Source organism: Bemisia tabaci, chromosome 5 (genome assembly GCF_918797505.1).
Source record: "Bemisia tabaci chromosome 5, PGI_BMITA_v3".
NCBI classification, from domain to species: Eukaryota; Metazoa; Arthropoda; class Insecta; order Hemiptera; family Aleyrodidae; genus Bemisia; species Bemisia tabaci.
In genome coordinates, this window is record NC_092797.1 from 10,404,401 (window position 1) to 10,430,461 (window position 26,061).

The 26,061-nt window shown below is 37.8% G+C and overlaps 1 protein-coding gene across 1 annotated transcript in view; it reads right to left on the reverse strand.

Moving 5' to 3' along the window:
* Positions 1-18,025, reverse strand: part of LOC109034500 (uncharacterized) — a 64,397-nt gene extending 46,372 nt beyond the window's left edge. Inside the window, exon 1 of the mRNA XM_019047700.2 lies at positions 17,857-18,025. Coding sequence (XP_018903245.1) covers positions 17,857-17,874 — 18 coding nt within the window. The 5' untranslated portion in view covers positions 17,875-18,025. The remainder of the gene's footprint in view (positions 1-17,856) is intronic.
* Positions 18,026-26,061: the final 8,036 nt, after the last annotated feature.

Below are 26,061 nucleotides of genomic sequence, written 5' to 3' on the forward strand. Positions count from 1 at the left end.
TTCTTTACAATAGTATCAAACTGAGAAATATCGATAACTGATCATTTACGCCTCGCCACTGAGCAGAAGCTTTTGTTTCTGAAAGTCTGTATAGAAAAGAGTTTATCTTTCTAATAGTTAAAATATTCATTCAATCTTTTTTTATTGGTTATTGGGGTGGGAGTTGAGCAGGGTGCCAAAGAAGATACTTTGCAATACACTGGAAAAAAAGGTCGCTTGGATCTAGAGTCCAGACTCTAAAAAACATCGATAAGAAAAAAAAAAAGTATTGATTCAATCGGACTTTTTGCTGGAATCAAGGGGAAGACCACCTTAATCAAGAGGCTCGGCTCTATTTGATTCAAGGAATAATCGGATTGAATCAAGAGTATTTTTCTTGTCAATATTATTAAGAGTCTGGACTCTAGATCCAAGCGACTTTTTTCCAGTGATGGCTAATAAAGAAATTGCTAAGCAACGAACGAGAAGATAAGAAATTAGACCATCACAGAACGAAATTTGAGGATCCCGTTCAATTTGATTGCATACCTCAATATGTAGCGATTCATGGTCAACCCATTTTACGTTAATTTTGCCTCTCAGTTTCAATTTACCCCCTGAGCTCGTCACCTGCGAGACTTGGAAGTCACTCGAACCATCATTAAATTGAATATCCAAGCAGCGCGGCGCCAACTGCACGGTGGAGTATGAGTGGGTATGATGTTCTTACAAGTGAGGAGTAAAGAGTTTTGAGCACAAGGTGATGCGCGGTTCGCGATGAAAGGAGTTGTGGTTTCATGTAAATGCTAGGTTGCCACCCCAAGTCAAATACTGCACGGCGCCTCACGTGCCACAATTGAAAATCTAATCGTTTTCAGCGCTGCTCGACCACCCATGTGACGCTTTTAACACCAAGATCGACCAATTATTCGCGCGGGATAGCTGAATTTTAAGGAACGCTCTCTTGATAAGTGATGTGTCTGTTCCCCTAGGTCAATGAGAGGTTTTACTGAGGACGGAAAGCTAGCAAATAGAGTCGGGTTGGCTTATTGAGACGTGAATCATCGATTATCGATATTTCCCTTTATGAAGCTGTGATAAAAAATCGAATATTAAGGTTTTCTTTGCAAACGCTCTGTAATCGATCATTTTTCATTGGTTAAAATGGCGGTAGATCAATCGATGTATTGCAAAGCATGCCACGCCACTGCATGGAAGTGCTCTCAAGAAAACATTACAAATTAAATGCTGTTAACGCTATATTTGACCATGGAGGAGAGTATCTTCACACTAACTTCACAAGTTACATATATAACTTTAGGATGATGCTGAAGAACCGCAGTTGTTATGGGTATGTTAGATAAATCGTTGCTCCTCTGACGCTGACGTAAGGGCGTATCTCGATTTCAGCATAAGCCCCAGTTAGCATGGATTTATATGTAAACCAGGGCTCAAGTGGAAATTAAGAGACACTCTTACGTCAAAGGAATGACGAAATGAGGCGTTGCGTGTGAAGGGGAAAAATTTACAACACGGCTTAGAAGTAGTTATTCTACATCATATTTATATTAGAAAGTAACCCAATATCTTTTTTTTACGTTTTAATTTAAAGTAGATGTTAAAGCTGCATAAAATCCATTATTGATTCTTTGCATTTCTGATTTTGTATACATAAGTAATGGTAAAAACGGGAAAAAAGTTTGAAACGTCCAAAAATGATGCAAAAGCTTGAACATGCATCAATGAAAAATTCCATTTCAAGGAAACTTCTTTACGTATCAAACGTGACCTAATACCGCATAGTTAACATTGCAACTCATTAATTTCCTAAAATATTTATCTAACCACTTTATCTAATTCTAATTCAGACACGAATTTCATCACTTACGAAAATCGTTTTCGTTGAACTTCGGTATCGAATACCAGGGCCAAATAGTGTAATAATGAATCAATGAAGTGAAATACAGCGAGACTGTACATGTACAGGAGTCCGGTATCAATCCGACGTAAAAAAGACCATAATGCTATGATGTAAGATCGTACACCCTGGAAGATCTTACTCAAGGAAGAATCTCTGATTCACTTTCCCAGCATGCGTTTCTTAATCCACAGATTGAAAGAGCTATTGCAGAATCAAAACGCATCAGCTGGACAGTGCTCCTGAATGACGCACGACATTGTCTGATCGCTCGGTTAAATGCCAGTGCTTTATTTTTTTCATCGCTATTTCATTAAGTGATTTCATTGTTGACGTTGTCTTTATGGTTCAACTTGTTTTTACTCAACTTCATTTTAAGTCAACATTTAACCTCAATTTACACTGGTTACATTGTTTTTTTGAACTCTTTCTTCCAGGAGTCCTATACGATAAAAAAGTTCAGTTTTGTCAGTTTCCCTATTTTTAGGAAAAATGACGTATGAGACAATACCTACATGTACACCACGCTAAATTTTCGGCAGTATTGCGTAAAAGTCGACCGGTTGCATTGAAAAATATGGTTAATGTAAGCATGTTTCTTGGCTGGCACAAAAACCTACCAAACATAAAGCAATACTTCATTTCATTGTTGAAAGATATTTTTTTTTCGCCTGCACATGAATAAATGACTTAAAAAACAACCTATAAATGTAAATTGTAGGAGAATTTCTGAGAGAAAAAATCTTTGCTAGTCTTAAAAAAATAATGCAAAGCTCCTTGGGCTTAAGAAAGTAAAACATATTTATATCATACGAGTAAATTCTGGGAAATCGAATCATAAGTAAATATCATAATTTTTACTATTTACAATGAGATAAAAAAAATTCACTACGACAAATTTGGCAGCTGAGTCCAAGTTTGCCTAATTGCGCGGTTATATCCAAGGTGCAAATCTTAAATCCGAAAATGAAGTAATGTATCTAAAATTGAATGTTTATTTCGAGTCTGCCAACACGAATCACGGTCAGTTGACAAATCATCCCAGCATCCCAGCTCTCTCCGCTTTGCTATTTTCACCATTTTGTTGACAGTAATTAATGATCATCCTAATAGCAAAACTAACTGACGCCGAGCCGTCGTTACATGGTCATCTTCGGAGATTTGATGTTTCGATACTTTCGCGCACCCAAACAAACCGGAAAACTGGAGACTCTTAATTTTCACTGCCTCGTCTTATTGGCCTTTTTTTGAGGGGGAGGGCGAAGAAATGAAGGAGTGAAAGTCACGCTCTCTGAATTTGATCTTTTTAAAAGAAAAAAAGAATGTTCCAGTTACAAAATTCTTATTTATACATGATAGCTAGGAGACTTAGTAGCGTATGCTAGAGTTTTGTCAATGTTAATAATTCATTTGATTTCATAACCAGCCGGTGATAGGCAATGTTAGAAATCTAGCACTAACTGCCAGATTTCCCATAGATCTTACTGTATAACCAAGACTTTCATTAAGACTAACATTTTCTTCTGTACACTCTTTTTTACTCTTGAATTAAGGATTGACTGCGCTTCCGTCAATCTGATTGCAATTTGCAAGGCATGCACTGCATTGTACAAAAAGGGACTATATTCCTGTCTCATTCTAGAGACAACGTATGTAAGGCATTAGCTTCCCTCTATACTGCCGTACTGAGGGAAAACGCCGTATGAGCCTTCAGGCGTTGCAAAAATTACTCCGACAAAATTTCAAGGAAACTGATGGATAGTTTTCGTTAAATTTTTCAGACAATTTTGTACAGAATTGAATCCAAAATATCTTAAAATTTCAAGGAAAAATATGTATAACCTTCCTCAAAAAAAAAAAAAAAAAAAAAAAAAAAAAATCGTTTAATCCGGGAAAATTTGGCAACTCTTAAATGTTCGTAGGGTGTTCTTCCTTAGCACGGCAGTATAGAATGGTGTTTTTACGGATGAGCAAGGAATATCAATTTCTTATTGGCGCAGTTTAGTACAAATGAGTCGAGGGATGAGGGATTACTTTCGCTCATGAGCTCTACAATTATGCCGTAACATTAATGTGTAAAATGCAGGTTTTAAGTTTAAAATGATTAGGTCATTGTGACTAACCCCCCCCCTCCTCCCCCCGCACAGTTGGAACTTACGTAAGTGATATAATAGTTTTAATATGTTTTGAAAAGAGCTTTGGAGCTATATCAGAAACAAGGACGCCCTAGCTTGCAAAATGGCAAGGATTAATAGGATGATCAGTTTACGACTCGAGTAGGACTAGGTTTGCGGGAGAATACGAATTAAGTGGAATTATTTTTATGAACTGAACCTTTTTAGGTGGAATCTTTAACGACCCGACTGGACCACAAACAACCTGAAACGGAAGTGTAGCATGCCTGTCAAGTTTCGTGTCGTTAGAAAAAGAGGTCCACCGTTTTAAAAACAGCATTATGCACTGACAATAAACGGAATTATTGAAAATTCTGTTTTATAAGGGTTGAAAAATACATAAAGGTTTTTGTGAAAAAAATATTTTAATGTTGTTATAAAGAATCGTCCCCTTCAGAAACTTAAACCGCTTGAATTTTGGTCGCACCTTAATTTGCAAAATGAAGTTTTAGTTCTTGTACTCAATTTGCTTCGGAGGACAGCTTCAACGATGCAAGCAAATAAAACAATGATAACTGTCCATGGAACAAAAAAATCTCAATAGAGAGTTCTTATTACTTGAAGGTAAGTTTTCAAGGAAAACGCTTATTTTACCAAAAGAGTCAAAAGTTTAACTTTGAGATTGTCACGGGAAATTTGTTCCTGTTCGAAAGCGGTCGTAACTTCCCATTTTGTGTCAACGTAGAGTCTAAGATCACGTTAAAATATAAGAATTTGAATCACCTGAATGCAACTCTAGGCAGGTTTTTTCCCCTCTAAACTACCGTGCCTAAATTTCAAGCCATCATAACTATTTCTGGTGCCTATTCTAGAGACCTTTTGTGGCAGAATGTCTTCGAAACACATCTCTGAGCTGCGGTTTAGCAGAGGTACCAAAACTTCAATTTGTGATCTTTTGAAATTAAGTATCTTTGCACAAGTTTTAATTTACCTTGCTAGACAACACTGCGCAATTTGCGAGGGTTTTTAGCACATGCCGCACGGCGATTTCGCGAGTGCGGTCGGTGTGCGGGACAATAAGAATAGACTCAGAATAGAAGTTTGAATGATTTCAGCGGTTGCGGGTGTTCGCCAATTAGGATTCGCGCCGCAAGTTTCTTAACATTCAATTTTTGTTTCAACCGAGTCTGACTCAAATGTTCCACTCTCAAGCTCATGGCCAGCTTTTAGTTCAGAAAATTGGGACAGGATTCTGGATCGCTTGACAGTTTGAGAATAATAGGGAAATTGAAAATATCTCGGAAAAAGTAATTTGGTACATTTTCAATAAAGAAAACGCGTCTCACAAGGGATGTTTGGTCAAGGATTAGTTAAAAAGGGTTATTTTACGGGCTCCAGTAAGTTTTTGCTTACTTCATATTACTATAAGAAGTTTGGTCTGATCCTTAAGTACTATTTTTTAAATTAAAATTTGAGAATACATTCCATCACAATTTTCTGGATGAGTTCTGTTTACGAGAAAATCTTTGAATTTTGAGGAAATACTTGATATTCTTGAAAACTTGAGCATGTTGAGAAAAAATGCTCTTGAAAAATAGATGAAAAAACTTAGAGGATTTGCCGCAGAAAACGTCTCCACTTCACTGGACGGGGCTCAAGTTCCTGCCACAAGTTAGCGCGGGAAAATAAATTCGTAAAAATCGAGCACTTGAACAGGAATTGTAAGATAATGATTGAACATAATTAAGACTAATAAAAATTGGTAAAGTAGGCAAAGGCAAACAATTTAGCGAACAATAAAATATCACACAATTTGCTTTCATTTCTTTTTCCTCTCTCAGCTAATTTTAGATTCCTAAAATACCTAACTTGGTACTGCGATTAAGATTGATTCTCCCAACTTTGTAAGCGAGACTTGATCCTGTGACAAATCTCATGAAAACGCCCTGCGAAGACAATGCCTAAGCTGACAAGACTTTAAATGGGACTTGGTTCCATTCAAGATCACCATTCAACCTCAGATCCCGGCCACTACCACGTAGGGCTCAGGTTTTTTTATCGTTTTTTCTTTTCAATTTTTATTGTTTTCGACTGAAAATGACTCAGTTTTGAGTCGAAACGTCTCGGGTTTCATTAATTGTGTATTTTTGGCCTTGTTTCCCGTTTTTTCATCCTTGTTTTTCCACTGTTCCATTCAAGGTATGGTTCCCATCTCATCACCTTTTTCCTTACAACCCTTAGAACATTCAAACTATCGAGCTGAAGCTCATCAGGGCGGCAACGAGGCTTAAAGAGCCGCGCACGGTAATTGTACCCCTGAACCACCACTCAATCCCTCGAAGCGGTCATCCGTTTGTCAATTATCCGCGCAAAAGATGTTGCTCACGATATGAAAATATCTCCGGAGCGGGACCCAACCTCGGTCGGCCTAGATCCTCACCCCCCGATGGAAAAACCGCACGACTCCCATAAAAAACCGGCGCCTGGATACGCTCTTTCTGCGGCGCCTTACATGTTCCAGTAACGTGGACGCGAAATGCTAATCGTGGGAGCTCCACTGACCTTTGCATTGCAACAGTTCATAATTGGAGGTGTATCTTCAATTTTCTCCCTTTTTCATCCGACCCGCGCCCAAGGTCGCTCGGCCCATAACGCACGAACGTCGCGTGAGCCCTCCTCGTGACGTGACGTCTCACGTCACGAGGAGGGCTGAAATTCGCGGCTGAAACGGACGCGTTTCAGCCGCGAATTTCAGCCGCCCGACGGCTACCGGGCCCCTTGAACTCCGAACTGAGGCCAAAATTTTTACATGATCCTTAAATCTTCTTCGAGCGGATGAGTAGGGATATCAAAAGACAGTTTTTGAGGTTATTTCACGATAGCACTGCCGTGCGAAGAAAAAACATCGTGTGAACCTTCGAGAGTTGCCAAATTTCCTCTCAATAAAATCTTTATTTTAAAAGGGAGGTATAAATATTTCTTCTTGGAATGTTCGGAGAGTTTCGATTTGATCGTGAATAAAATTCTCTGAATAATCGGAGAAAAATTATTCTTAGATGATTCCTCAAAAAATTCGCATTCTCATGAAATGGAATTTGGCAACATCTGGAAGCTGATACGGCGTTTTTCCTCGGCACGGCAGAGAAGTGCTTTCTGCTTCAAAGTAATTTTTGGTTTCGAACATAGAATAGTTTGGCACATCTTTCTTCCTTCCACTAATGTCTTGTTTTCTCACCCCAAAATTATAAAATCCGTGAAATGAGCATTTTTCCTTTGATTTTCAATGCAATTTTACGCGTGTTCCACCAGAATGAACCACCATGAAAATGTACCCAATCGTTGTACCACTCTTCAGAAATTTCTGTAATTTTATGTGATGTCCCACATTAAATTGCCACATTTTGGATTGAGCTGTTTTTTAAATTTGTTTATGGTACAAAAATGACAAGTTTCAAGATGAACCGAGATAATATATTCAACAGAGTAATCGACACTATGCTTGATCTAGAATCTTTGAAGTGTTGTCTCACAACTACGTTATAGCCTCTAACGTTGTTTGATGTTCTGTAGAGTAATTTAACGGCAAATTAACCGCATTTGTTTGTGTTATTTAGTACCGTAGTTTAAGTACTTTAGATCTAGTACCTACTGACTTCGGAACCGAATCGTCGAAAAATGGAGAGCTGCCAGTATCTACAGCCACCAAGCTGGGTTTCTCACCGATGTTGACCATTCTTGGCGTGATGCCTGCTGCTTATTCATTAAATTAATTATAAGACTCTCCAAAGGCAAACTTTATTTCAAAGCATCCTTGCTTTAGGATGATTTAATAAATTTGTGAAACATGATTCAAACATGTAAAATTAGAGGAGTATCTGCGGTACCTAGTAAAAAAAAGTAGAAGAAAAATGGATGAGGAGCCAAACGGGTAAAAAACACTAAGTTTAATACTTAATTTAGGCATTAAAAAAATTAATTAGATGTTCACGGTGCGTACATTTTTCGTGGTCATTAACGTCACCATTTAATATTAGCTCAGCTTTTAGCTAAATGGTGAAAATCCAAATAACAGCACTTGGTTCATAAATGATTTCTTTAAACAATGACATTTTACTTTGGTTTAATTTGTATTTTATTTTATGCTCTAAAAATTAATGAGATTCTCTTATTAGGGATGAAAAAAACAAATCAGCGGCACAGAGTAAATAAACAAATCAGTTCCGTAGAGAGAGTGAATACTTTTCATTCCACCAGGACGCCCTCGGAAAATTGTGAAAGATCACGGAGCAGCTTGGCAAGTCACTTCTTTTTCTTCACCTCTTCTTAAAGTCAATCTTGTCAGCACCTACTTAAAACGTCTTACAGACGGTTCTATTACCAGTGCAAATTGTATTGCCAAGTTTTGCACCAAAAAAGTTCTTTTCAGCCTCAGAAGATAACAGACACTGACGAAAGTTGAACGTCTATTTTTACATTATTTTTATTTTTTACATTTATTTTTTTAGAACAAATCAAAAATTTGTTTTCAAATTCTTCATGAATTTTTTTTTCTCGCCCTAAAATATTCACAAAAAATTTCAAGAAGATGTTTTGTTGGTTAAATTTTTTTCAAAAAATAAAACGAATTTGGAGCTTTTGAAACGTTGCAGTGGAGATACGCCTTTTTTACTTTACGAACCAATATTTTCCGTCAACTATATCCTTTTTACAGCATAAAATGCAGGTCTACTTCATCTCATTACTACTCATACCACATGTTCGTCCAAAATTTACCTTTTTCAAAATGCGCAAGTGTCCGTTCATGTTTTATTTTTTAAGAACCTATCAAGAAGATTTTGAGAAATTGCCAATGAATTTTTGTCTCCCATCCTAAGGTACTCACAGACAATTTCATGAATAATTATGTTGGTAAAATCTCTTCAAAGAAACGAATTTGAAGCTTTTGAAACGTTGCAATTGAGAAACGTATTTTTAATTTAGCCACCATTATGTTTCCTCAACTTTGGCCTTTTTACAGCATAACATGCACGGCCAGTTTATCTAAAGCCACCCCTTCTTCGAATTCGTTCAAAATGTGCCATTCTATTTAGTTCATTCAATTTTTCACCCCGAAAAAACGTACCTGGATTTCCCGGCGATCTGACCGCGGCGCGGCGGTGGAAATAGGTGAAGGAAATAATTAATAGCTGTTGGGGAATAAATTAGCGTGGAGTGAGGAGCTCACAAAATATTAGCGCGGACTGGGTGCTCTGCTCTTGCGAGATGCGCGTTGCACAATGCGCATCGGGCGTCGGGGAACGCCGCCTTGCTCAGGAAGAACGCCGTATGAGCCATCAGACATTGCCAAATTGACATGAGAAAATCACGAATTTTCGGAAACAATGGCTAGTATTTAAACTCCAATTTTTCAGAGAATTTTCCTCGTAATTTGATCTAAAGTGACAGAAAATCTCTAGGTAAAATATTCATAATTGTTTCCAAAATTAAATATTTTCTAAGAGGAAATATGGCAACATTTGAATGTCCATATGGGGTTTTTCTTCAGCGCGGTAGAGGGACGATCCGCGATTTGTCGCCGGGGTCTGGACCGTGAGGGGCGACGACTGGACTGGCCGACCAGGAGACTGGCCGTTGAGTCGGTGACTCGACATGGTGCGACCAGCTGATTGAAGCGCTGCTGGCTAATTAGTGGGCGCCGCGCCCGGGGGAGGCGCAGCGTTCGATGTCCCCATCGCCCCTTTCCAAGGTCTGGACCGTTCTCTCACGTGGAGTCGACGCGGGTTCCATAGCCGCATGGAACGCTCTTGAGTTTCTGGGTGGAGAATGGACCACTAGACAAGGTACGAATTTCAGTATTCTGATACATGTTTCTTCACCAAAATTTCACGTAAAACACGAAAATTACTAAATTCAACTCCTTACGAAGATATTTAATGATTCTTGATGCGCAAATTCAAACCACCCGCCCATGAAAACTCAATGCTCTACGTGATTCACATCACGCGCTAAACGTTTATCATGACAGTCTCTGCGATATAAAAACTGGCAACCTCAATCTTGACACTTTGGCTCAGCTATAGCAAATTGCTTATAGTTTGAACAACACATGGTGGGAAATGGACATTGCTCGATAGAGAAGATTGCCGAAACCGCTGTAGTACGCGATTTGACTCACGCAGAGCTTCGGATTTCTTGTGAGCGGGCAGCTCAAATTCCTCGTAACCAATGTGAAATAAAAACGTTAATATCTTCGTTAGGAGTTGGTTTCAGTAATTTTCGTTGCGCGAGTCGTGTTCTACGTGAAATTTTGGTCAATAAACATGTACAAGAATCCTTTAACTCGTACCTTGTTTAGTGGTCCATTGGTCGGTTGAACGTGCCACAAAAGAATGTTCCTCTGATTAAATGTCGTCTTCATAGTCGTCTCTAAAACAGCTCATTTCCTTAGGATGCGAATTTTTTATTCAATATTAACATTTTAAAGCGCATCAGTCTCAAAGGGCGGAAGGGCTATAGGGGGAAGAAAAAGGGTATATGTAGGGATCCTATCGGTGGAAGCGGGTAGTTGTAATAGACAAATGAGGTATGTAATAGACTAACTAGCGACGAGGCTATAATTTTTCGACCCTACACATCTTTTGAAAATTATAAAATTTGACGTACACTGGAAAAAAAAAAAACACATTGAATCTAGAGTCCAGACTCTTGAAAACATCTACAAGAAAAAGGGCTCTTAATTCAATCAGATTTAAGCTTAAATCAAGAACCAAGCCTCTTAATTTGAGCGGATTTCCTTTTGATTTAAGCTTAAATCTGATTGAATCAAGAGTCATTTTTCTTCTCAATGTTTTCAAGAGTCTGTACTCTAGATTCAATGTGTTTTTTTTTCCAGTGTAAGGGTCTACCTTTGTTTCTGAGAGAACCGTGTAAATCATGGAATTGTGCAGACAGCAGAACTTATCTCTATGTGCAGCTACGTCCTTACATCAGCGGACCGGTTATTGAAACTGATAGACAAAGCTATGGACAAAGAAAACAAAATGGATATGGAGGGATCCTATTGGTGGAAGCTGGTGGTTGCAATAGACAAAATAGGTAGGTGATGGACTCCTTAACGGCGACAAACGAGCAGGGACCCTATAGTTATGCCTTTAGTTTCTTCTTTATTCTATATATGAACCATCCATTTCAATCAATAGAATTCCTCCATACTCTTCATGTCCTCTTTGTCTATAGCCTTGTCTATCAATTTCAGTAATCAGCCCGCAGAAGAATGTCAGATTCGATCAAACAGAATGCTATAAAGTTTGAAAATTTCACATAAAATAGCCGATTCGGCATATGTAAAGCCGAGCGCAAACCCCGACAATGCCTGCATAATTACTGGAGACTTAAACGCAAGTATAGGAAAAAAGGCTAATATGACATCCTAACCAATCGCATACTGCATGAAGACAATTGAAATTCCATTCATGATCTTTTTGTCACATTATACGTGCACTAGAGGCTCTCGCCCGCTGGTCGCTACGTAGCCCAACCCCCGAAGGACATACCTCGCAAGCTCCCCGTCCATTAATTATAGCATATGCTCATCTAGGGACTATGTATTCTATCGATAATCGCAATCATGAAAATTGATCCGGTAGTTCTTTAAAAGAGCTGTGACAAAAAATGCACTTCACATTGTTTAAATTGGATAACTTACAACTTTATGACGTATAATATTAAGAAAAGCGAGTCATAATTACAAAATTTGAAGAGAACGGGCTCAGCCGCAAAAATAATGAACATCAGTTTAGTAGGACGGAAGACCGAACCGCGATAAAGAATTAAAATATAGGCATTGAACTTGTTGTTAAGGCTCCCAGATTAGCACTGTGATGTGATATGTGATAGCGTTAGATATCTGTGGGTAGTTTTACCTAAATCTCTTACAAAAATTAAAATGAATGGACAAAAATAATCAAAGACCATCTCGATTTAAATTCATATACGGATGCTGCATCTTATTCCGTAGATTTAAATACACCGATGATACAACATTCCTCTCCAACCTCGAATGTAACCGAGAGCAGAGGTTAAAATGGGTCAGTTGTCCACGTCACAAAGCGTAAACGCAACTGTGAGCGCACTTCGATCTCGATTAACACACATTCATTATAAAAGATCGAAAAAAATGAGAAAAGTCCCGCGTGTTAAAAAGTGACCTCTGGTCAATTCGCGATTACAATTGAATAGAATTTTAATGAGAGCGACTTCATTGCGAAGCCGGATAATTTAATTTTTGCGGAGCCGTTCTAACCTCTTTGTACGCGACGAGCACGAGTTCATTAAGATCCTACGTTGCCGCATAATTTGACAAATGTGACTGGATACAGGTGGAAATTGGCGAAGTCTCTGCAATTTGACACAGTATGACTTGGCGCGGCAGGCGGGCAATCATTTTACTAGGGCTCTCTGATTATGCCTCATCAAAGTGGCGCAAAAATACAAACAACCACGGGTGAGCACGATCGCATAAATGCGAAAAAATTTACACAATTCCTCTAAAACGTCAGAACCTACCTAATGCCTTTCTTGAGTGATGAATTATCTAATGTTACGGTTTAATGGTAGCGTTGCCAAAAGCTGTTCCTCTAATTATTTCCTCCGCAAAAATTAATTTACTTTCGTGAAGGTTGTTCCATTTATGACATCTTGTAGTGACATATGATGAAATGTGGCAAAAGCGCCCGTTGAAAATTATTATAGTTTCTTAAGGCATACAGAAACTTGCACTCATGAGATTCATAGCTATTTTTGGGACAACTATGGGAACTTTTGGGGTCTGTGAGGGTTTACAAGGGTTTGTTTTAGATTTTTTATGACTCTGTGGATAGGTGCATTGTATGACAGAGAATTTAGAGATTTTGTGAAAAATTTAAATTTTTGAAGAGATTATCAGCATTTGGGGTTTTTTGAGGAATCAAAAGACAAAAAAGATCCAGGGAAACATCTCCTGAATATAATCTTTTTGTCTAGTGATAACATCACCCAAAATATTATATGTGTGCTGATGTGCCTCTATTTCTAATTGTGCTGAGCATAAGATAGACAAGTGCCACAGCCTCTGTTTGAAGCTCTCCTTGTAACATTATAAAATAAAATGACACATAAGTCATTGCAACGGAAATGTTGGTCCCAATAATTAGTTTCTACGACCAGGATGCTCAAAGAATTTCATCAATGGATCATTTTCCAGGAGAAAGTTAATTCTTTTGCTAAACGGTTTGTATGTTCGGTGACGCGAATACGGGGATGTTACACGTCGTCGATTGAACTTTTTACGAGAACACATGCACGGAAGTACCTTAATTTGATTCTCATTCAGGCCTGCTGTCATGCACAATCAGCGGCAACACTATGTGACCCGGCGACCCAAAAGCATGTAAGTACCAGTTACTACAAGGGAGAAAACTTACGTCAACCAACGGGTACAGCAAGTACACAGAGGCCTCAATGAACTTGCGGGCTTGATTTCAAAGGAGCCACTGAGAGTGTATAGGAGGTGTCGCACAGAGTTGCCAGATTTGCGATAAAGTGCTGATATTTTACATGGATTTAAATGAGGAAAAGTGCTGATATCTCAGCACGATCTGGCAAAAATCGTGTCGCAAGTCGCGAGACGACACCTCGCACCTTGTGACCGCTGATAACAACCGGGCAAGAGACAGTTTTTGAAAAGAAAAGCACCGCTTCGAGTCACGTCTCGGGGCCGCTCGAGGTGCAATTTTACACCGGTTGGGGGCGCCACTGCTGCCTTGCTAAGAAAGAACGCCATATCGATGGCCAAAGTGTGAAACTACGTATCTCATTTGCGTCGTTTCAAAATATATGCTCCTATTGTATCTTTTTGTAGATAAACTAGCCAACATTTTACAACTGGAAATTTAAACAAAATATATTTCTCCGACAGATGAGAAAAATGAAGAGACTTTTCAAGAAATTTAGTTTAGTTCAGTCCTTATGACCATTCGTATTTTGCAAAATTTCCTTCAAGAAAATATTTATTTCTTAAAACCGTTTTAATGTTTTTAAATTGAAAATTGTATATTCGTCGGTTTAAACTGCTTGTGTAGAATACAATGAAAAAATACTTGATATTTTTGGTTTTTTCAGTTGGCATTTTTTAAAAATTTGAACGGCGATTCATACTCCGCATGGTAGCATAGCGTATCTAATTGAGTCAGAAAAAGCGAGTGATACCTCGTATAGTGTGAACTTCAAAAAAGATATTCCGTTTTTTTCTTTCGAACAGTTGAAAAGGGTGGATATGTAATTTTTGGTGAAATTTCCTTTCATTTCTATTTTTCTACTTTTGTTTTTCCCTCCTTTAATTGAAAGTGCAATTTATCTACCTCTATTCGTATCTAGCCGGTTTACTGGCACTTCCACTTTCTAATCGCTAAGAAAGAGATCCCAGCTTACTCTTTCTTCTTTTCTTACAAAAATTATCCAAGGAATCTATCTTCAGCTATTCAGTTGGAGAAATAATTGTAGTTTTTTAATTCGATTTAATTTAAATTATCTCTTTGGAAATGTGATTTATGTTCCCTATCAAGTCACGCTAATAGAAAAAATTGGTTCTGAAGCACCTCTAACCCGTCAAAAAGAGACCAAAAGGTCCTTTTAGTCCTTTTCTAGATTAAAACTTTACTAAGTTACGCAATCCTTTAAACTAGGGGACTCGATCGTCTAAACATATTAGAATCCGTTACCACATCATACTTGCTAATTCCTTCCGTGATAGTTGTACCATTTAAATGAAACTCAATTGCTGCACGGGCCTCCAAAGAGGAAAAACTCTGAAAATGATGATTGTGGCCATCAACATTCCTAATTTTTATATTTTGTACCGTGCGAGTGCCGATGTTGATGCATTTTTGTCCGTAAGATAATTTCCTAATTGCGTTAATTACACGCATGCTAAGCTAATTGACGTGACCTTTGCTGATATTTTATGACCATTTTTAATAGGCCCTTTCAGCCGCTGCCAATGTATGCTAAACAATACCCAAGCGAGCGAAGAGACGTAATAAGGTCAAAGTGAGAGGAAAATGTGGGAGAAGATGATCAGTATGTGTTTATGCCAAGTTTAGCGCTTCTGCATTATTAGAAAGATGAGTGGGAACGCATATATTAATCCATACTGACATATGTCTGAAAAATGTCCAATTACTCCTCTCTTTGAAATAAAGTGCTAGTATCTTTTTCGCTGAATATTGAGGATTCGCTCTCCCCCATGATTTATTTTCTTTCAAATCAAAAATATTCTATTTGTTCTGAAGGAAGTCATTAAGAAACAGATAACAAAATTTAAAGACTTTTCAATTAGATTTAAAAGATTTGGAGTCTGGTATGTATGGTTGGTAGTTTTAACCATTTTCATAACGGTTCAAATTTCATACCGATGAGAAACTGGAAAATATGTACATAGATCGCAATGTTAAAAAAAAAAAAGATTTGTTCTTTAATGTTTTTCAAATGAAAATAAGCCAACATGTTTGCATGAATGTTGTAGAGATCATTTATAAATGGTAAATGAAACACGATACAACTTTTTGTGACTTGAGAGTTGTTAAATTTTCTACATAAGGTTGGCAAGCCTGAGGTCGAAAACCGAAAAAAAATACGTTAATGTATACATTGCTCCATTGATAATATATGGAAGAACCCATTCATTTGTTTAGGTAAAAGAGGAGCAGATTTATAAAAACAGTTGCCTGTTGACTGGTTTTCTCTCTCAGTATAATGACCCCGGGAAAATCATAAAAAGTAATAACACAGTTTTTTTTTTTCACCAAACGCATTTCATTAAACTCTTTCTAAAGGGTCCTGCCCTGGCCACTGTGTAAAACAACCTCCCACTCCAACGAATCTGCACACCCTGAAAGGGCCTTTCTAGCAGCAAAAAAAAAAAAAACTTTATCATAATTGTAAAGTTTGTAAAGTAAGAGGTGTCATGTAGAGAATGTTTTCCTATGCAATAGTTTCGATTTGTACAACCCGCCAATGTTTAAGGATTAAGTAAACTAAGACTTCGGTCGTAGAAACCGAACTTTGGTTGACGTAATGAAACTTTCAGGTTTGGAATATAAAGGTCTTTAGTGTCTCTTAGTGAGGCGGCCGAAAAGATCGGTTATTTGCATCAAGATTCGAAATTCTATGGCCGAAACTTTCAGTTACTCGATCCAAAAAAGTTGTGGTAGACCACTTGAAATGAAGTTTGGATGTACTTTTAAACGAAGTCATCTGGATTTCTAGACAACGAACTGAGATAACAAATGAAAATTTAAGAAATCAAAGTATTCATGATAATGACGCAAAACTTAAGGTGATGAGGAGGTTCTTTTTTTTGCCTAATATTCTGAGGAGAATCTCCGGCCACGCATGGACTGCTGCTTTGAGAAAGGGGCTACACACACCAATGCTCCAGGTTCTCAAATGCATTCATTTGAATCAAAGGGGTCTATACCCAATGTGACATAAGCTCCAGCTGTCATGGATCTATGCTTATAGATCTCAAGGCTCATGTTAAAATGAATAAATTTCCTTTTGATTTAAATGCGTTCACATTTTTATAGAATGAAACTGAGGAGAATCCGTTTCATCAGACCCAAACGTCAGTCTAACCACAATTTTTTCGCCCCTACAGGAGTCCAACGCCGGGTTCTATTGATCTAAAGCCAGGTGCGCTGAACTCACTACAGCATTGAAAATCATGAGTAAAATTCGAACTGCTGTGCACTTTGGCGCCCACTTTACCTGAAATTTTTTGAAAATTTTGATTCAAATTGAAATTGCCTAACTTTTTGAACCCCCCCCCCCCCCCCCCGAAGGGTGAGGGCCCAGCACTTTTTTACCACTTGGTTTACCTATCAGTGTAAAGCCGTTGATTATAGACTAGATAAATCTTTTACTAAAAAAAATTGGACTTTCATCCACTTAAAGCCCATCTGTGTAAGAAGTCCCTCTGTCAAGGGTGATTGATTGCAGAGGAATTCGGAGTGAGTTTACTCGCAAGATACTCGAGACCTTTTAACGTAAGATCAGACGAGCTACAGGCTCAGCACTTAATCTTCGTCGAAAAATGTTAATACTTAGGTATTGCCCTGAAAAATAAACCGAATATTTGGATTTTACTTGAAAAGGGGAAATATTTCACCGAATTCAAAGCCCGTCAGTCATCCGAGTTACCCGAAAAGTCACCTCGAAGGTATCCGAGACCTTTCAACTTAGAGTCAGACGAGCTTCAGGCTTACCACTTAATTTATGTAAAAAAAAAAAATGTGAATACTTATTACCTTAAAAAATAAACTGAATATTTGGTTTTTGCTGAAAAAAGAGAAAAATTCAACATAATTCAAAGCCGATCGGTCATCAGAGCTACCCGAAAGGTACCCCAAAGTTACCCTAGAACTTTTTGACCTAGAGTCAGACGAACTTTACGCTCGCCACTTATTTGCGTTAAAAAATGTCAATACTTAATACCGTAAAAAATTCACCGATATTGCCTATGCATGCCACCTAATTTGCATTAGGTGACATGTTTCCCTTCTTAAAGTACCATCGGACATCAAAGTTATCTAAAAAGTTACCCATAAAGTTACACGAAAGTTACCCGGGACCATTAGACCTACATTGAGACGAGCTTTAGGTTTTTTCGTTGAAAAATGTTGATACTTATTACCCTCAAACCGAATCTTTGGTTTTTACTCAAAAAAGGGAACAATTTCACCGAATTCAAAGCCCATCGGTTTTAGTTGTGCTCAAAGTGAAAAAGTGCGGAGAAACTGCGAGTGTTACCTGGAAGTGTATAGCCATTGATTAGTCCTTTGAGGAAGTTGGGGATGAAACAAGAGTAAAATCACTTCACGCGCGCACGAGTCTGCGAGTCGGACGAGTAATATCGAGTGTCGGTAAAGTCTATCGGCGAGCGGACGCTGGGATTCACCACTAATAAGCGATCCTGGCGCAACCACGTCACTTTTATATCGCCGCCACCGCACCGCCGCCGCGTCCATCCTCGCCCGCCGGAGCATCCCGGAGTCCGAGAGGGGGCGGCGCTCCCCCGCCCCCGACTCGGACTCCCAAAATACGTCTACGAAAAAATAAAATTTCAACAAGTGGAGGAGAGCCTTGACTATCCGCGATTCAGATGAACCATATTTTTCTTTCTGTTTTTCTTCTTTTTTTCGAGTGGCTTTCTTTATGGTATGGAAAGAAATTTAGGGGGTCAATCTAACCAATTTTAGAAAAACTCTTTTAAACGCATGGACCAATAATCTGGGAATTCCAGTCTTTTTTTTATAAAAGTTAGGGAAATATCACGTCATTTCCTTTACGGAAATTACCGATTATCAGGTAATTTTGGTAAGGATGGAAATTTGGGGGTCAATCCAATCAACTTTCAGGAAAACTCCTTTTAAACGCATGGACAAATGGATAATCTGAGAATTTTTGACTCTTCCATTTCAAAAAGTAGGGAAATATCACGCGATTTTCTCCAATGATATTATCGGTTTCAAATAATTTTGATATGGATAGAAATTTGAGGGTCAATCCAATCAAATTTAAAGCAAACTCTTTTTAAACATTCGGACTAATGATCTGGGAATTTTCGTCATTTTGACTCCAAAAATTAGGAAAATTTCTTCCTCGGAAAATATTAATATTTTATAAAATAATATAATAATATTATATAAATTTTTTTCTTTTTAAACCTGTAGACATCCTGAGATTGTTACATCTTTCATAATTTCACATGGAACCTGTAGACATCCTGAGATTGTTAAATCTTTCATAATTTCACATGGAAAAACCCGGAAATGCAGTAGAGCCTCAACTATCCGCAGTTTTTTTTCAGTAGCTGGAAGCTTTTTCTTTGATGGAATGGAATGAAATCTGAGAATCAATTTAAACTCATGGACTGGTATATTCTAAAAATGTTCGTATTTTTAACTCCAAAAATTAGGAAAATATCATGTTATTTACCCCTTGACGATTACCGATTATCCGATATTTTTCCGTATTCCGTTCGCGGAGAGAAAGAATACTTTTTTCATTTTTTCAATTTTTTTAAAGCACTAGATGTATAGAGATGGGTAAATCTTGCACAAATTTTCTCGAAAAGACCCCCGGACCTTTCATATAAATATACTTAAATCCTATGTCTAAATGAAACTAACTGTGCTTGGGAGATATCTTTATTATAGTACAAACACGCGAGTACAAACAAGCGCTCTGCCATTTTGGATCCTCGCAGTAAGACCCGCCGTTGGTACTGCACAGCGGGTGAAGTGGTGAGTACTTGGACAGTCAAAACGCCTTCAACTCCGTGCGTATGCAATACGGACATCATTGGAGCTCGAATAGTTGCATCTACGCGTTAATATGAGATTCGTTTGGTATCCGTCCCATGCAACACTATATCAAGCTCTGATTGTGTGTCTTACTCATTCACTTAATGCCAGCGTTGCATTTTGTGCCGATGAATAAAACTTGTACTTAATTTTATCTCGACATTGCTAATTTTCCGAGATATGCATTAAGTATATGTATCCGACCCTCGAAATCGGAAAAAATTAGGTATACTTGAGCATGACATGTGAAGTTTCATTTAACCTACTTTGGAGATGGTCTACTTTGTTTGAATTTTTTTTCCTTCGGAAAACCTAATTTTGGAGTTCCCGTGCGAAATTTTCAGAGAACAATCCTTATGCAAGTCGCATGGAATTTGGAACAAAATCGATGATTTTTTTTTCTTTTGCGCCTATAATGGGTGGAATTGTGAGGTTACTATATTGGGGTGAACCGAAACAGATAGAGATGAAAAAAGATAAATTCAGAGATTTTCCCTCTCTCATCTTGGCATAGAGAACGATACATTACGTTCAAATAATTGATGACCCGAATTCTATATGAAGGCAGTTTTGCCTAAAAAAGTACCCTTCATTTTCCCAATATTTCTCGATTTATTGATTCCAAAATTCTGAATTCATCACTAACCTATCTCAACATTTCATACTTATAAATTCCCTCTCAACCACACTTTTGAACTTCATGCAAAGCACAGGTGTGCAGCTACTGGTGGTAATAAAATCCTCCGAAGATTTCACGAAAGGATGCGTTCTATTTGTCTACCCAAATCACTATTGTAATTGCAAACGAGGTAATGAAATCATAATTGAAAAATTCTTTGACTCACGAAGTTGCTTTCATTTGATCATCTCATGTGAGAAAACAAATGCCAGACACTCTTCAGCAAGTCCAGGATCGTAAAGATCTCCATATTTTCATCAGCGCAAATGCCTTGTTCGAACGTTTAATGATGATTAAAAACCGACTGCTTTCGAAACGGTCTCCCGCGAAGCGGTTTAGCCGTGTGTGAGTGAGGCATAGAGGTGACTGCGCCTACTGGGGGGTTGAAACCTTTCGTGGACAATACAAGTAATCACCGCATGTAAGGGGGCGTGAAACACATGCGCTTTATTATCAAGAACTTGCTAAATAAAAGCAAAGATGCGTCATTCGAATGGGATGGTCCCCGAAGGTCATGTCGAACGAATTGTGCGAAACAGTAAATACCTTTATGACCGATGGCAAAGTAAGAGGGCAGCAACGAATCATTATTGTCAAATGTCCGCAGAAATTAAACACTTGGTCGATGGATCTGTCAATTTTTTCTCTGTAAACCGTGGCAACGTTGTTTTTTAATATTCTTGTCTGTATTTATTGCTATTGGTTCCGTCCCAGAGAATAATTTACGGAATTATTCTGGTGAAAAACTGAATTATTCTCTAAATTTTAAATAAACTATGAATATTGAACGTGAAATTTAAATTATAATGTATTTATGATTTTGAAAATAATTAGTTTTGTCTTATATTAGAATCTGAGTAAATAAAGAACATCAATTCATAAATTTGAAATATTAAAAACCTCAAAAAATGTATGCACTTTTCACGTCCGTCGATTTGAGACAGAGCTAAATGTGTTTCTGGCTCGCTACTTGAAGGACTTCAATTGCCAAACTTTGCAATTCTGTCACGAGTAAGAGGAAGATAATGACCACAAAATTTTCGTTATTTTTACATACATTTTCAATTCGGAATTTTTTTAAATATTTTATCTAAGTTTGGAATTTTAATGTTACACGTTTCAAGATTGCCTCACTCCTTGATTTCATAATCAATTTTTGGTGATTAAATAACGAGTTTCGACTTTTTACCTTTAATCACATACAGTGATCCTCATATTTGAAGAAAAGACGATTTTTCACTAATTTCAAGCTTTTATCACAAAAATGTATGGTAACCGGAGCGAGACGAACTTTAAAAAGTAATTATTAGCCGTTGGTTTCAAGGATTTTCTCCTCTCTTCAAGACAATGTTGGTCCTCTCTTTTTTTTTCGAGCTGCCAGATTTTTAAATAGACAAAATCTGTAGGAAAACATAAAAACTTACTTTCCGATTTAAAAAAACTGTTTCCAAAAGTATTGTTAGGCCCTTCACTTCCTCTCTACAGTATTCGATTGAGTGGAAGTAGAAAACATGATCTAAAGCCACTTAATCGCAAAATTTTGTTGATTCACCCGCGAAGTTGTTCATTGCATTCATTTCCATCAAAAGAAAATTCAAAAACTCAGAAAAAAATTCATCTTTTTACTCGAGTTAAATTTGGCAACGGAGGCTTGAGCGTGGTCTGGAAAGCCCAGTGACCGGAGAGATGGGTCTGGGTCCTGAGCCACTCGAATGACAAATCAATCGATGAATAACTAATTGCTGAACGCCGCGACGCGCTGACACCTTTCCGATGTTGGGGAGTAAATCTTATTCTGTTAATGAAACATGGCTTGCAGTGCTCATGATTTGCACTGCGTGGGTGGCACCGTCCGTTTCAGAAGTTCCCTCGCTCACTCTATCCACCGATTGGCCTTCTTCTTCGTGACATACTGCCGCAATTTCTACCGTTGATAATTGCGGATGAAAGATTTAGGTGTATTTTTCAAAAACTAAGGCATAATGCAGTTCGAATGAAAGTTCTTTCGGAGGATACCTCCTGGAAAACTTAAACACAACACGGATAAAAGAGACTCGTTGTGGCTGCTAGACTGTCTGGCAAATTACAATATTATGTGGAAAATCTAGTATTCATTTCAATTTAACCCTTCTTTCAATTTATACTTTGTGGGAAAACAAGAAAAAAACCTGGTAGTGGCTACTAAACAGTCTTGTGGCTAATTACAGTAGTAGGTATCACCCATGAAATCTATTACCTAGTCTACAAAGGTCTAAAAATTGATACGTTACAAATCTCGGTTTATATTTTATTTTTCCGGAAGAAAGAGGACCAACGGCTCCTCTAAAAACCGTTTGTGAATATTTTGACTTATGTGCAGAAACTTCCAAGGAGTTACTTTGACTGATTTTCTTGAAAAAAAAAAAAATTTTAAACACATTCGAAGATTTTTTAAAAAAAAGAATGGATACGTACGCGTGTATTCTGACCCTATGCATAGTTATGCAGCTGAACGAGCCGCTACTAGGCTTCTTTACTGTTCGGAGCTGATGAAGTTAAAATTCTGTCTACGCATCAACTTTCAGGTAATTTTTCACCTTTAAACGCGATTTCTTCGAAATCATAAACGTTCTGCTGAACTTGCTCATTCAAGATATCCTCTGGGAATTTGCCTCAACCGCTCAAGAGTGGTTCATTAGCTTCCTTAGCACCAATTGACTGATTTTCAAACTGTTTTCAACTACATTTGAAGATATTAGCATCACCTTCTTTTTTCTGTTGATGTTTTGCATGTTAGATTACTTTTTCTTTTCAATTTGCACATTTCAATTTGATTAACTACATGAATATACTTCACTCAATCTCTAAAAATACAAATCATTCTTAAGTTTTCCAGGATATTTTTCCTGAAACTGATGACATGAAAAATACTCATAAAAAATACTGACACTAAGCTATACAGAGTGGATCTTCGTTTTTTTCGCTAATTGTCAGATGGAGGGGTCAAGGTTCTCTTTTGCGGAGGTCAGAGAGGTCCAAAAATACTCGAAACCCGACCAGGTACAGGAAATCTACGGTTGAGATGGCCGTCGTATACTCATCAACACTCGAGTTAAAAGGATCATAATTTTGTCATTCTGCCTTACAAGCAAGCGGGATGCTAAGACGTGCGAATCACATGCATCTCATTCCTCGTAAATTCATCAAAGTTTGCTAAAATACCACATCTGTGCTGAAAAGTTGGACAAGCACGTGATGGGCGAATGCTTGCATTCATTTTCGCAAACGTTACAGGATTTGGAGGACAAGCAATAAAGCAATAATACGAGCATTTGCGGATGCTGCAATTTTAAAGCACATCGAAGGTGCAGGAATGAGTTCTGAAAAAAATCGACCGCCTGGAGACAACTGCATTGAAGAAGGATATATCGATGGCGAAAGGACGAAACCACGTACCTCCATGTCGGCGTTTCAAAATTTCTGCTCCTATCCCATTCTTTTGAAAAGAAGCAAAGTCTACCTCATTGCTTGAACTTTTTTCAGAATATTCGACTACCAAAGAAATAAAATCATGGAAGTTTTCGAGAAATTACGTTGACTAGTTTTCCAAAGGAAAATAAAGTATCGAAGGTTGTCTGGACCTTCGCAAACGGAGACACGCGGATTTGCGCTTTTGCCATCGCGTATGCGAAAGGAATTCTGTTTTAAATGATCCAGAAAATGGAGAAACTGGGGAGAAAATGATAACAAAACGTCTACTGAGCCATGGAATCAGTGACTTCAGAATTCAAATGAAAAACCTACTCTTCAAAAATGATTCAAATACCTTATGATGATCTTTTCAAAAAAAAAAATGAAAAAAATAAAAATAAAAAATGAAAAACATATCCCGTTCAAGTAGTTGCGGTCTCTTATTCTTTTGAGGGCCGTGCTTATCAACTTTTGAATAAACCTATTTTAAAAAGTGGGAATGAGAGTTTAACGATTCCCTATGGTTGTATAATCTCAAATGTTCCCCAAAAAATATGCTCTGCTGGCACTTTACCGGGTTCACCGTATTTTTTGCATTGCGAGACAATAAACTGCAACAACACGGAAAGAGCTCTGTTAAACAATGATCCTCACTCTCCGGTTAAAAACTCCGGGGTCATAAAAACAGCTATAATTCACTATTCGAGTAGCTTAACCTCATTTACGGTGCACGTTGTGATTTTGGGTGCTCAGACCTAAATTCTCAGTGATGCAAGAGTAATACCATAGTATTAGTACGTAATTATAGAACACACAATAAGGAGTTTTTATCCAATTTATTTTTAAAAATAAAATTTTCAAGAGCGAATATTAAGAGTCTCAGGTCTTTTGGTATCTGGACATCAACAGCTTTTTTTACATCAAATGTCAAGAAATTCGGTTCGGCGCACAGTGGATCGAGTCAGTAGGAGAGGTCGGATAAAATTTGGACACTTTAGAAGCTTATAACTCCGTCTATGCAAAATTTTGAGGTTTTAAAAGTGGTTTCGTTGGTTTCCTCGTGAAATTCTCTTTCAGTATAGCACCCCATAAAATTTCAAATGTGACGAAATAAATATCAAAATTTGCAGTTTTAGTCAAAAAGTGAATGTCCGACCTCTTTGATTGACTCGATCCACTGTGCGGTGCGGTTCCTCAGAATTAAGAATCGCAAGGTTTCGACCTTTACAATTTCATTTTTTATTTATATAGGTAAGCATTAGGAACTCGACTCCTTTCAAATGAAAGCCTGGTGACGTTTGCGCGAAGCATACTGTATCGATATTTTTACCTTACAGAGTCATTATTTGTTAAGATTTTGTACCAGCAGCGATGTTTCCGATGAAGTTCAAGAGTGCCAGAGTCTTGAGCAACGAGAGTGCCACCTAACGATCAAATGCGTAACAACTCGGTCAGACTCATTCAATTACTAGATCGGACGATCCGTTGGTGGCGTGGTTAATGAGATGACTCATTATCAATTTCTCAGTGAGAATTTTTCGCCTCTCCTTTTTAATGATGTAGATTCTCATTTTATGTACGCATAATAAAATATGAAAGTATGGAGGTCGAGCCCTCTCATCTTGAAGAAAGAGACCCTTTTTTGGGCGATTTCATAACGCCGAAAGTACATTTTTCTTCCCTTAATTCCCAATGTGATAGGTATTTGAATTGAGCTGTCCTTCAATAGAAAAATTGAAGTATGTATTGATTTTATTAATGTAAACATGATTTATATTTAAAGTTTTTTTTAAATATAAATCATGTGAATGGGAAATTGTATAGGCTTTTGTGACTTTTACAATGGCAGCAGTGAAGGACAGTTAGCAATCTCATGAGTCTCGCCTTGTTATTCCTTAAGCTACATCTTTGCTCATTAAAGGTATATCATTTTAATAATAATTTAGCATGGAGACTTAAACGCAGCGGAAGAAAAGTAAACCATTTAATGGCGTGATAACTCCCTCTGTCCAATCCAGTTGCATGCCCATGATAGCCATGGTGAGAAACTTATATTTTCCAATACCTGAGTGAGGCAGAAAACACGAAGGAAAGCTTGGAGACTTAAACGCAGCGTAAGAAAATTAAGCCATATCATGACGTGATTCAACTTTCTGTTCGTCCAGTCTAGGTGGCCACAGTTCAAATTTAATGAATATTTTTAATTTCATCACTAATAATTCCTAAATTTAGAAAATTCCAACGGAAACGTGGCAACAGTGCGCAAATAGTGAGCGGAAGCGTTTGCTGGTCGGAATTAGCCAAATTTTAAAGTTGACGCGAGGTGGCGGGCCAGTTGTCGGAGATGTCGATCGTATCAGCTATCATTTATCATGTGTGACCGTAGTAGAGCCACCGCAGAAGGAGTAGCAGACTTTGATGCCAGATTGTTTTATAATGTGATCGTCCACCCACGGGGAAAGTTTCTAGCGCATGAAATTTATTTAGGGAAGAAATTTTGTCAAGTGATCCTTAAAATAT